At 36.7% G+C, this 13,045-nt stretch overlaps 2 protein-coding genes across 2 annotated transcripts; both read left to right on the forward strand.

Moving 5' to 3' along the window:
* The first annotated feature begins 208 nt into the window (after positions 1-208).
* Positions 209-2,184, forward strand: LOC124409674 (protein takeout-like). The gene is made up of 3 exons (XM_046887448.1): positions 209-314; positions 984-1,224; positions 1,558-2,184. Exons 1-3 carry the CDS (start codon positions 227-229, stop codon positions 2,000-2,002), a joined length of 774 nt encoding a protein of 257 aa, XP_046743404.1. The 5' UTR covers positions 209-226; the 3' UTR covers positions 2,003-2,184.
* A 6,029-nt stretch (positions 2,185-8,213) lies between these two features.
* On the forward strand, positions 8,214-12,777 carry LOC124409673 (protein takeout-like). Its single transcript, XM_046887447.1, has 4 exons — positions 8,214-8,369; positions 9,508-9,600; positions 10,963-11,244; positions 12,024-12,777. Exons 1-4 carry the CDS (start codon positions 8,267-8,269, stop codon positions 12,326-12,328), a joined length of 783 nt encoding a protein of 260 aa, XP_046743403.1. The 5' UTR covers positions 8,214-8,266; the 3' UTR covers positions 12,329-12,777.
* The last annotated feature ends 268 nt before the right edge of the window (positions 12,778-13,045 follow it).

The following is a 13,045-nucleotide window of genomic DNA, read 5'->3' on the forward strand; positions in this document are numbered from 1 at the left end:
TTACGTTTATACAAGCTGCCTTTGGCCAGATTTTTATTGCTGTTTCATATTTGTTTGTTATCGACAATGAGTGAAGTTTTTAACGCGATTGAGAAACAGCGAGGCGACCTGGACTCGACAAATGGCGTTGTCAGCACATTGTACAGTTTGCATAGTCTTTTGGTCAGCATTATTCTCGCTCGGTTTTAATTAATACTCGTATTTCAAGCACGTCTTCGCCACCGACATGACGTGTCGATACTTTACTGTCTTCCCCTTTATTGCTCTGGTGATCTGCGGACACCTGCTCAACGCTGAATCCCAGCCAGAAATACGTAAGTTTTATGTTTTCTGCAACATTTTTGATTGTATGTTTTATCGACGGACGACATCTGACAGGCTTAACAAATATTACACGTAGAATATATAAAATATGTAATTTAAACTTTTTCCGAACTGTGTCGAATGTGATATAATATATAACGTGTTCCATAAATATTTCAAGATTCGTGTCTTATGTTGATAAGTTTCGACATACTTTTGATAACAAGTGGCATAATATTTTTGAAATACTGCGCCTATGTAATCATTCAAAATAAATATACCAATAATATTATGAAAAATTTAGCAAAATTGAAGTAGTATGGGCAAAACATGATAAAATATGTTAACAATACGGATAACGAATTGTCTATTTTTGCCTGAAATGCAACAGCAATCTTAAGAAAATACGAAATTTGGCAAAATCTCGATACGAAATTGAAATGTTGAATATACGATGCAGAAATGATAATTTTCTTTGACCAAGTAGCTCGGGTTGTATTACACTCTTGAATGATTATTCTTAAATATGATGAAAATTGTTAATCGTAGAAGATCGATTTAATTTTAGAACTTGGCCAAGAGTGAACTAAAAACTCGAAGCAATATTCTGACACTAATATCAGTGAATTTCATTTCCGAAACAATGTATTTTAAAACACGAAATAATTTGCCAATTGCAGCTGATTTCTTGAAGATCTGTCACAAGAGTGACCCCAATCTTAACGAATGCATACGGTCCAGTGTCGAGGCCCTCAGGCCCTACCTCAGGGAAGGTATTCCGCTCCTGAATATTCCTGCTTGCGAGCCTCTGCACGTTCCCCAGGTCGAGATCAGCCAGGGCAGTGGACCCGTGGCAGTGAAATCTACGTACACTGATATACAGGTCCGCGGTGCCACCGACTTTCTGCTCAAGGCCGTAAAGTAAGTCTTTGTAAATTACAATTTAGAATCAAAACTTAACTTAAAAACTTTCGTTCGTTTCCTTTTTTTTTCAAAGTCGATGTAAGCAAAGTGTCGCAACAATAAGTTTATATCGTGCCATCGATTAACTAGTAAAATGTAGTCAACTGAGCAAACAGATGAAATCTTTCAACGACTAGATAATGTAGTAATGACAACCATATTACCACTTATTTAATAGCAATATTTAAACCATTATCGCAGCAGTGTTCGTTTTACTAGAATTTTGTAATAACAAAAATAGAAGAAATTTCGCTCATTGACATCTAACAAAATCTATTAACACGTTCACAGAGTTGATCTCGAGAAGGAACGCACAAAGCTGAAGCTCTTTTTACCACGACTGGAGATGGTCGCGAATTACACGATGGATGGGAGGATTTTGATGTTGCCAATAACCGGGGAAGGCAAAGGCTATGGAAACTACACGGACATTAATGCGATCGTCACAACCCAGGGAGAAGATTACGCGAATCCAAAGGACGGCAACAAAACCTACTTCCGGGTTACCGATTTTTTCGTAGATTTCAATGTCGGCCACGCCACTATTCAACTTGACAACCTCTTCAACGGGGACGAGACCCTCGCTGACGCGATGAACGTATTTTTAAACGACAACTGGAAGACCGTTGCAGCCGAAATGAAACCGGCGTTGGAAGACACCGTCGCCAACCTCTTTATGGATTTTGCTAACAGAATTTACGCCAAGTTTCCGAAGGATATTTTGTTTCCTAATTGATTACAGGACAATTGTCACTCTAGTTGTTACAAATCTTCATTTGTATTGGTACTTATATTATACGTTATGCGAGTAAAGTAGAGATCAAATTAAGATAAGAGGACAAATTTATGCATGTCGGATGAAGACAAATTGGCAAACATTTGAGTATAAGCTTGATGTATAAATAAAATTCACTGTAGCTTTGACCATTTTTTGTTGTTGTTTTTCTTTAGAAACTCGTCAATTCGATCTAAGGTAAGGTATTTCTCATTGTAAAAACAAACAATCGTTTAGACCGTTGATACAAGAACGAATTTAAAGGGATAGTACAACTTGATTTTTAATAATTTAGAAAAGTTAAGTGAGTTTCATTATCTGATATTTATATAAGATTTCCATTACAAATAACAGCAAGGCATTGATAAATAATTAAGTCACTGTTCTGGTGAAATCTGTCACTTGTCGTAAAGATTTTGGAGAGCCGTTGGTCCGACTAAACTTTTTTGAGAATAGCTTTACTCAAAAGACATGACCTGATCGTTCCAACTAGAGATGTAAGAGAAAAAATGGTATCCCCAAACTGTTTGAAAAAAGAACCCAAAAAAATCTGTTATTTTTACTTCTTTGAAAAAAAATCCTTACGACAAGTGACTGATTTCGGTTTAGAATTGACTTACGTATCTATCAATTCCTTGCTGTTAATTCTCATTGGAATTTTACGTATTTCACAGGCAATGAAGTTCCGACATCAGCCATGAATTTTTACTACATCGGAAAACTAATTAAAATCTAACGATTATTCACGTTTCTGGATTGCTGAAACTTGAACTGTAGTCCTAAACTAGTCTTATTAATGATACATTCTTAGTCGTACGAACAGCTGGAGAATAATCTAGTATCTTGCAGACAGCACTGAGAATGTAGAACAGGTGGTAACAATTCATCATAAATTGCAAATATTGCGTAACGCATGCGGTACTGACTTACCGAGTGTCTATTGAACCGATAGCGGCGCGTTAAGTGTGCCTAGCTGAAAGAGAAGGGAGCCATAAGTGTGCTTTCGAAAACAATTCGCTCTATTCATTCTTGCACGATTTTATAGTTATAACGTGACTTACTCAGTTCAATTGTGCTAATTGTGCAATCCAATTCGCGTTGAAAGCGCCTGACGCTATGTGACCCAGACTACCGCCGCGTTGGAAGAATAATCAATGCTTCAGGCGGCGCGAATGAAGTTCCCGGAACGTAAAAAGAGGTCTGAAAATTTACATGCCTTGCGCACTTTAGCATATTATTGCAAGTTGCGAAGGCGAATCCTATTGTAAATTCAAGAAATATAGGGGGGTGATGTATTGCCTTGGAATCTGACACACTTTTGTGTCTCATGGTCTCCGGTTTACTTGCAACTCCATAGAATATCTTGATGTTTTTCTAATTTAAACGATAAACGTAAATATTTTGAGAAGAAGAGAAATTTAGAGCTATTCTAAAAAATTTCTTTGAAGTAACGAGAGACCTATGGCCAAACGAATCAATTTTGGAAGCTAAAAAAATTACACAAGGTATAATGCAACGTATATTATTGACACATCACATCCTATGGTTGTAAAATAAATCAGTCATTTATAAGGCTTAAAAGTGTGTCGGATTTAAAAAGAACAACCCATAAGTGTCCTATTATGGCCTTGTGCTTGATAACTTGTTAGTTGACAGTAGAAAACGCAAGGTAGGTCACAACTTTTGATACTGTGCTAAATAGAATAATAATTCTAACATCAACAACTTTTGCATCATTGATTACAAAAAAATGTTGTAAGAACTAGTTCCGAGTTGCCGAATCAGGGCACAATTTATTCGGCACGAATGCTGTGTATTTGGACCGTCGCTATTTTAGTGTGGATTTTAAATTAATCTTAGTTGAAAAATGTCGAAGTTTCGTCGGCAGTCGTAAATGCTTATAAACAACCCATATTAATTGATTGTATCAAAATTTTCTGTCTTCAATCAACAGAGACTTCTCTCTTGAAGACCTAAACACCCTAATAACTACTCAAGTTAATATTATGTACAGACTGTACGATATTGAATCATTATGATAGAAAATAGCGATGGATTCATTGACTAAAATATGAATTTAACGAGTTTCTTTATCCTTACACGAAGTTCTATCTTCTTGAATTCTAATCCTAATTTTATAGTTTTCGGGCGTGAGGATTAGAGATATTTGGGTCGATTCGGACTCAAGAGTACGTCGACAGAATTTGTTTATGCATGTTTCCGTATAAATTTTATGATTAAATTTTTCTCTTCAATTGCTCTTTGAATTGATTGTCTATAAAAAATTGTCTTACAATTTTGTTTGCATCCGTTTATTGAAACTGTATTTCCTGTGCTTTTGCTCAAAGCACCTAATTTTATAGGATTGTCAATGAAATTACGTACGCGAATAAATTGATCCAAAATATAACCAAGTAATAAACAACAGGAATAGTTGATTATTACAGGAGAAAATATTTGTATAAATTTTTCAATAAAATCTTCTAATAATTGACCGTTCAAAGGATGCCTGAATAAAATTTTAATTTCTTAGACATTTCGAGAAAGAAAGAGTTGCAGTTAATTAGTAACCAGCTAAAGAATTATGTCATGAGAATGCGAAAAATAGTGTTATCTTTGAATTAGTGGTTGACTAAAGTTGAAACAGTAAATACAGTGTAAGGTTTTATGAATTTGCACGAAAGCTTGTATTCAATTGATCGAAAAGTGAAACTTCAACTACGTATGGATTTTTGGTGCAGAACCGACAGTTAAGGTCGCATCTGAATAGTGATGAAACAAAAGAGTAAAGACGAACTGGCGATTACGCAAAATGACTCAACTCAGCGCATCTGACACAACAGCTTTGCACGGTTGTTGAGTAAGCGCCACAGTGATCAAGAAAGTTTTTCCAATCATTGTGAAAATGTTGATGAAGCAAGTTCTGGCTGCCGGGTTTCAGTAAAAAAATCACGTTCGTGTAAGCCGATTTCAGCTTTGAATCCATTCTTTTATAATCGACCATACTTCATAATCGACGATGAGTTTTGATTGTGATGCCCACAAGGAACATTTTTACCGCTATTCGGGATAATAAATAGTGAAATTAAAAAAGAAAAATTTTCCTTCGTAGAATAATTTCGATGAATATTGCAAGAGTAAATTTCTCCAGAACTGTGCGGAGGATTAATAGCATATTGCAGTATCATAAAGTACAGCTATAATCATAATCCTAGAGTAAATCCGGTCAGTACAGTAATAAAAGGAAAAAAAATGCATATTGAAGCGTCTTGCATCATATAAATATCGTGGTTGAAGCAAAAAATTGCTAACTAGTATAAAAAAAGCGTTAATGAAATAAAAAATCACGAATTTTCTACCGTGATATAGAATTGTTTTTACATTCCTGTAGTGATATATTCCTCGGTAATAAAATCTGCTGAACAATTTGGCTGGCATTGTAAAACTGTTCGTCACGTATTGCGGAAAACAAAAAATTCTTATTGTTCACGCACTGATACTTTTTTGCTTGGCCATTATGCGAAAACTTTTTTCCACGTGTACAGTAACCCAAGGTCTGTATTACGTCAATCAGCAAATTGGCGACTGGCCTGTAATATGATTATAGTAGGTACCTGCTTTAAATTCATTTGTTGATTCCAGGATGTCATATTTCGGGACAATAATTCACTCAACTTATAAAAATTCTCTTCAATGTCCCGTATGTAAATATTTTAGACAGTATTTCAGTAAATAATAAAAAAAAAAAAAAATACGCAATATGCATGTCTCGTAAACAATGGTTATCTTTAATTTTATTCTCATTATTTTCACGTGTTTCGAACATTATAAAACACGTGATGGAGATTTGACAAAAGATTTTTAAATCTTTGCCATGTTTGAGACGATGTTCAATTCTTTCGGGTGTAAAAGGAATGATTTTTTTAACTTATGTTGATTTTCGTATAACTTTTTTACAATATAGATACATGGAAGAATTTTTGCGCACATGTAAAAAACGTGGAAATTATGAAGATATTAATCATATTCATATGTCGCTTGGTTGACAATTGACAGTGTCTCGTTTATGAGAAATTAAAAAATTTGATTAAACGTGATTAACAATATTTATATAATTATTACCCTCAGAAAACTCCGCCTAAAACTGTAAACGTATTTTTCTAGAAACTATTTTCTTCAAACTAGTCCTGATCATATCTCGAAATCTTACACTCAGTTGAATTCAACCGGAGATCATTTGATTCGCATGTAAGTTCTCTACGACTTGAACTAGAATTAGAACGATCCACAAAAAGTTTCTACATTTTTTTTTAACACCCGAAAGTTTGAAATGTTCGTGCAACATCGAACGTGCGGTTGTCTTTTCAAGTCGCAATTTTTTTCAGGACGTTTCATTCGAATGATTCTTATTCCAGCCATTCCAGGTACAGTGACAACCTACCTAAATGTAAAGAACTTTTGCCTTCTTGTTTCTGATTATCATGAAGGACTCAAACGTCTGGATTATCATTATAGAGGAAAATTCAATCAAGTTCGGATCGGGTTGCACCAGTTCTTCGATTTTCTCTCTTTTTATAATATTCAAGCTTTTATCGTATCCTGATCGCGATAAAGTGTTTTCGATGTAGAAAAGTCTGATCTCTTGAAGCATGAAATCAGTTTTAGGCTAAATCCTTAGGAACAGTAAAAACAATGTCCTTCACAAAAAAAAAAAAAAAACACACACACTTTCACGGTGCAACGCCCTGGGAATGTGCTCGTGGCGAGAGCGAAAATCGATTTTATAATGCCTAATTGTTTGGTTTTTTTGTCTAATCTAAACATCTTTTTATTTCCTTCACATTGCTAGAACTATATACTTCGTTAAAAATGTAAAGAAAATAGATCCACTCTGCTGTGAGGAAAAATTACATCAAAAGAAAAAACTGTTTCTCATAAAAAAAAAGAAATCTGTCCATCATGGATTCTGTGAATCCAGTCCAAAACCAATTCCATGACGAAAAATATTAGACTTATCCACAACGAAAAGACATAGGAAAATATGTTTGTCCCGCAATAAGGACACGATAAGAATCCAACTATTAAAATCAATCCGTTCAAAGTTCAAAGTTCATCAATGCATTTCTCCCAATCTGTAACAGCTTAAATTGCGAAAACTGGCGGATTTTTGCATTTTAATACGTACCGCAAGTTGTCAAGTTGCAGAAAAATTGAAATCAGATAAATTATCGAACCTACCCGTCCGCATCACTCGTTTTGGCAAGGCAATCACTTCGATCTGCAACGTGGTCGAGTGCCGGTGTGTTAATTGCATAACTGAGCAGGTAGCGTAGCCGGATGATTTCTGCTTTACAGTCGGAATAGATTAGCCGTCGGTGAAGTGAACGAGACTTCGGGACACGTACGGTGTTTGGGCAACAGCGGTCTCTTCCACTCTGAGTAGCATTTTGACCCGGGTCATTGCCGTTCGAATAACCAGAACGGTGTCTTTCGTCAAGCCAGAGATTAACATGCGAAGTGTTTTGCAACTCGACAACCGTAGGTAATAGGAAAATGACGTGAGGATTCCGCGCGTCCTGCATGTGGTCGCGAATCACGCGAGGATTCGGTGCTCGGGTACCTACTTATTAATCAGGACTAAAGTGAATCGGCAACTGCGGTTGAATCAGTGAAAGTGAGGTAAAGGAATTCGGAAATTTTGTTGCGTGGCGGCATAGGTATAAGTAACATTGCAAAATTAGTCCTGCAGTATCTTTCGCGTATGACTGTAAGAACTGTGTAGGGTCGCGGAAAGAAAGAGACGGTTCGTTATTTGACGCTGAGTTGCACAGAGAGGGAAGGGGTGATCCCATATAAGACAGACATTTGTCCGGTCTCGACTTTAGTGCCGCGACACAACGCTGCTGGTTTTCGTTAGATTTATTGCAGCTGCAAGTCGGTGACGCGAGCAACAATACGTTAATAAATATCGGCTCTCATTGCAACAAGAAACGAGAATCTGTGCGCAATGAGCCGCAAAGAAAGGTGCGAAATGTCGATAAAGTGAGCGAAATTTTACCAACAACGCGATAAAGTATGCTGTGAAATCACCAAAGAAGATAAAAAAAAATTCAAATAATAACGATAAAGAAAGGATAAAAGTGACGTGTTGGAAATATTTTGTTAAACCGTTGTGCCAAGCTCGACAATTATTATCAAAAATTCTTTCATCGCTCGGTAGGAAAAATGACGTCAACAGCTTTCGTTCTCGTTTTTGGATTTCTGGCTGCAGTTTCCGCCAGAGAGACGGAGGGATCAGCGCCGTTGAAGGAACCGGAATTTCTCACCCGTAAGACATGCTTATTGAGTATAACGTGATCTGGGGGCAGAAATCTCCTTCCGGCATTTGAACCCACCCTAAAATACTGAACCCTTATAAATATAGCGCAGAGTTTAAGGTAGACCATTTCAATCATTTTGAGGCGGCAGTAGACGGTAACTAGTAGATGTGACGTCTAAGGCAGCGACGGTATGTCGCAACGTGCTGTGCGTTGTGTGCAGCCGAAGGTTATATCAGAGATTACACAACGAAGAGGTAGTTCGGGGAGAAAGTTACGTACGTCTCGAGTTGCTCCTCGCAACGAGACTTCTTTTCTGAACAAGGTGTAGGCTTAGATCAGATCCAGCAAGTGAAAGCGGAATCGGCCGCGTTCCTGCCGGTGCCAACCGGGCTAGGTCGCCCGGTTTGCGACGAATCGGGATCAATCGCAGCCTCCCTTCAGAGGCGAATCGGGTCAGGCCACCTCAAAATTATCGAGAATTATGGCCAACGCGAAAGAGAAGGGGAGAAAAGAGAGAGATAGAGAGAGAGAGTCGTTGTGTAAGCCAAGAACGGTTGTGTCACTTCTCAGGAACAAACATAACGCTTCGTATTATGGTTTTCGCAGTTTATCGTACACGCGGTTTTAACCTCGGGCGACAAGTCCGCCTCACCAGGTCCGTTATCTAAAGTTTGAACTTTTGCTTTCCCGTCGATGACCCCGAGTGTGGGAAAAGGAACCACGCGGCGTCCCACTTACAGTCGGAGATTCGTTTTAGGGGGAAAAATATGACCATTTTTGCAGTTCTTCTTCACGCCCATGATGGTCTAAGCCTTGCTCGTGTTATTTTTTGACAATGGGAAAACCAAGCGCACGTTGTTGGAATTTAATCATCATTGAACAAGGAAGAATATCTTTTCAAACGTGAAAGATCGTGAATAATTGTGGCACTTCCTACGCCATAATCAAAATGTTACATATGTATAATTGATCCGGCTGTTTGGAATACGTAGCCACATTTTGTTTGGGTTTAACGACTCCGCGCAGAAACTTGACATTCAAATCTTTTGACACTTAGACTACGTTAAAATGTGCTAATTCCTTGAACAATCTATCGTTTTACTCTAACGCTGAAACAACTTGTAATTATTATCTTTTCACTTTCAGCCGAATACATCTTGCCATGCTCGAGACTGGATCCTGCGATTGATATCTGCATTCAGAAGTCCTTAAACCACTTGAAACCCTATTTGATAAGAGGTGAGTTTGTGTGAAACTTTTTTGTCACGATTCACGAAATCCTAAATGCCCTTTCAAGCATTTCAGTTAGTGCAATAACTTTCCACTCGCAATCAGAGTTATTTAGATTATTTTCATATTATATATCAAAGGCCAAAAGTATAATTCTGTAATTTCGAGAACAAATTTTAGAAAGTTTAAAATTTTAATGATGAACTTAAATTCGCAAGCCAACTATCATAGGACGAAGAAATGTGTGATATTTGGCTAAATGATTTCGCTTATAGTTAGTTTGAACTGCAACTATGATAATTTGAAAATCGTATCTTTGTACTTCAATAAAAATTACAACAATTTTTTTTCCACTAACAAGAATTACTTTAAATTCAACATTGCAAAGAAAAATCTTTGTAACTTTTATAAACAAATTTCTAGAATAAACTGAAAATATTATTTTCTTGTCACAGTATATGACCCGAATAAAATCATGACTCATTCAGAATTGTCATTGAACAATGTAAATGTGAAAAACATTGTGTTTTTTTCCGCGGAAGAATGTCTTGATCGGTTTCTAAAAACCATTCTATAACTAATTTTTAATTAACATGCTTATTTTTGGCAACATATTTTTGTATTACAACTTTTTTTTAACCGTTATTGGAATATTTTTTTTTTTCTTTTCTTGCAATCGATTTATGCTAATAACTCGTTACGTACAATTAACTTCAAGTGAAGATTCCAGAAAGGGTGTTACATAAGCTTTTCTTTTTCTTTCTGAGAAATGAAACTCTCCCGCGATTACTGGAGTCTTCCTTCCTTCAGTGTCGCGCTCAATTACTCTAGTACAAAGTAAATAAGACTATGTAATTCAGATGTAAGGAAAGTTGACTATAATGAGCACTGGACAATAAAACTTTCCACAATCTCGGGTATTAGTTGCATTATTATACGCACAATACGCGGCTACATTCACTTGGAAAATCATTAGCTACATGCACACGCGATTGTGTAACATTTTCCTAATCCGGTTACCTATATATATGTAGTACCAAAGCAACTGCCTGCCAGCTATGCAAACGACAGGCGTTACAAGTAGCGAACCCTTTAATTTCGTAACGAGATCTAAACAACGCGCAATGCCTGGAACTCTGTACACAAATTGATCCAAACTGAATTAGGTTCGGAATTTGATACGACTTTCTAAACCGCGTGACTGTTTCGCGATGGCAATGCTGTCAGAATTGTCGAATTCTCATTATCATACTGAGGATGACAAAGTAAAATGAATAAATATTTAGTTAAAATTTATCTTCCAAACTTGAGGTAAGAAAATTATTTTTTTCTAAACAACATTCAATTAAGGCATTTGATAAAAATCTATAGGACTCCCTGAGCTGGAACTTCCTCCCATCGAACCACTGACCATTCCTGAACTGGGTATGCAGAATGGTCAAGGAGCAGTGAGAGTAAGCGCTCTTTTCAAGAACATCACCGCCATTGGTCCTGGTAATTTCACAGTCAGCAAAGTACGTGCGGACATCCCAAGCCTCAGGATTGATTTTCACATTACGATTCCGAAGATCGAACTACGAGGACGCTACGAAGTTGCCGGAAATGTTCTACTCTTCCCCATTCAAAGTCAAGGCGACTTCTGGGCTGTGTTCAGTAAGTGATTTTGTCAACACAATTCGTTCCCTGCTAATTATAAAATTATACTCTACTCACGAGTCTCTGGATTTTGTGCAGTAGGTTGGTAGCTTTAGAGGAGATAATCATTCATGTCATTTGTATATTTTGTATTTATTCTCTGACAGTCTTACGATAATGAAAGTTGTGTCACGACGTCAATATTAAGAAAAAAAACTGGCGGTTTGTCGTAAGTTACTTACAATTCCGTTAAACTAAAACGAGATACGCGATTTTAGTAAGGATTGAAAGTAATAAATCCATTTCATTTGAGAATCTTGAATGTTTAGAACTGATTGAATTATTTTTGTTTATTGAGTTTTTGTTTTTTATCAGTTTAAAACTTACAGACTGAGTGGAATTTCTAGTTGTGGTTACCGTACAGTCTTCTGCTATTTTTATTTTTTATCGTAACTTAAAAATAAGTTTGGTACGTGTAACTAGAGAATCTAGTGCGTGATTACTATTCTTTTTGGTTATGGCGACTCTTACTATCTTTCCTTTTAACTGTTGCAATAATTTGATCTAGACGGAAGAATACAGTGATTTTCCGTCCCTAATTGATGTGGTTAATTAAAAAATCAAACTTAATGTTGCAATAACCATTCTTCTGAATAATCCGATCGGACAATCTCTTGTTGAACGCTTACACAATTCTTCTTATAAATAACAGCTCTGATTTTCATTTCATTTTACAATTGATACACGTTGGAACGTACAGTGATCACAGAATGAATTAAACGGCAGAATTATTTCAGGTGAAGTGGCTGCCATTGCTCAAGTCCAGGGAATCGAGGAGATTCGCGAGGGTGTTCGATACATGAGGATATCTCACCTCGTGATAGATTTCAGTCTTGGAAGAGCGAGGTTCCGCATCGAGGACGAATTGAATGGAAACAACGTGATTGGCCAGGCCATGAATCAGTTCCTGAACCAGAACGCGAAGGAAATCATTGAAGAAATGCGGCCAGCAGCAAGCACAAGCATCGCCACCCACTTCCAAGGTTTTCTCAATAAGGCATTCACCAAAGTCCCGATGAAAGTCTGGCTCCGCGACACGTAGACGTTTTTGGATGACGATGAATTTTGCGAGGATGACGAGCAGCTTGCGCTTAGGCTTTTAGTGTTAATGTAAAGTTCACTCGACGATCGTTGCTGGAGTTGAAGTTTTTAAAGTCCAATTACATGTCCAAAGTTTATTAAAGTTTAGAACAAGGGACCGAGCGAATCGTTTTTGGGGAATGAGCTATGGAGAATGAAAAGTGGCGAGAATTTTCTTAGATCATCTACATTTTATCTACTTCCAGTATTCTAGTTGTGTCTAATGATTGAATTTAGTCTGATCACATTGTATTCGTTAGTATAGGTATAGTAAAGTCGTTTTGAGATTACATAGATTAGATTATTTGAATAACCACTTTTTATAACGAGATGATATATACTGATCATCTTTCTTGCGAATTAGAAAAAAAAAAAAAAAAATATCGAGGTGACGTGGCCTGCGTGTAAAAAGAAAGTTCCATTACCTCATATTTTTGGGGAATAAGCGAAATCGAAAAAAGTGGGGAAAAATGCGATGACGATTATATAATCAAATTTTGATGTTATTGATGTTAATCAAATTAAATTTGAAAAAAAACGGAGGTCTTTCGACAATGACGAAAATGAAAAATCAGGGATTTACAAACATATTGAAGAGGTGTATTCGTCCAAATCCTTCCTTCGTATGCGACCATTAATATCTGGGCTTCTCTACGCTTTCTTAATATATCTACATAGT

Source organism: Diprion similis, chromosome 8 (assembly GCF_021155765.1).
Source record: "Diprion similis isolate iyDipSimi1 chromosome 8, iyDipSimi1.1, whole genome shotgun sequence".
In the NCBI taxonomy this organism is placed as follows: domain Eukaryota; kingdom Metazoa; phylum Arthropoda; class Insecta; order Hymenoptera; family Diprionidae; genus Diprion; species Diprion similis.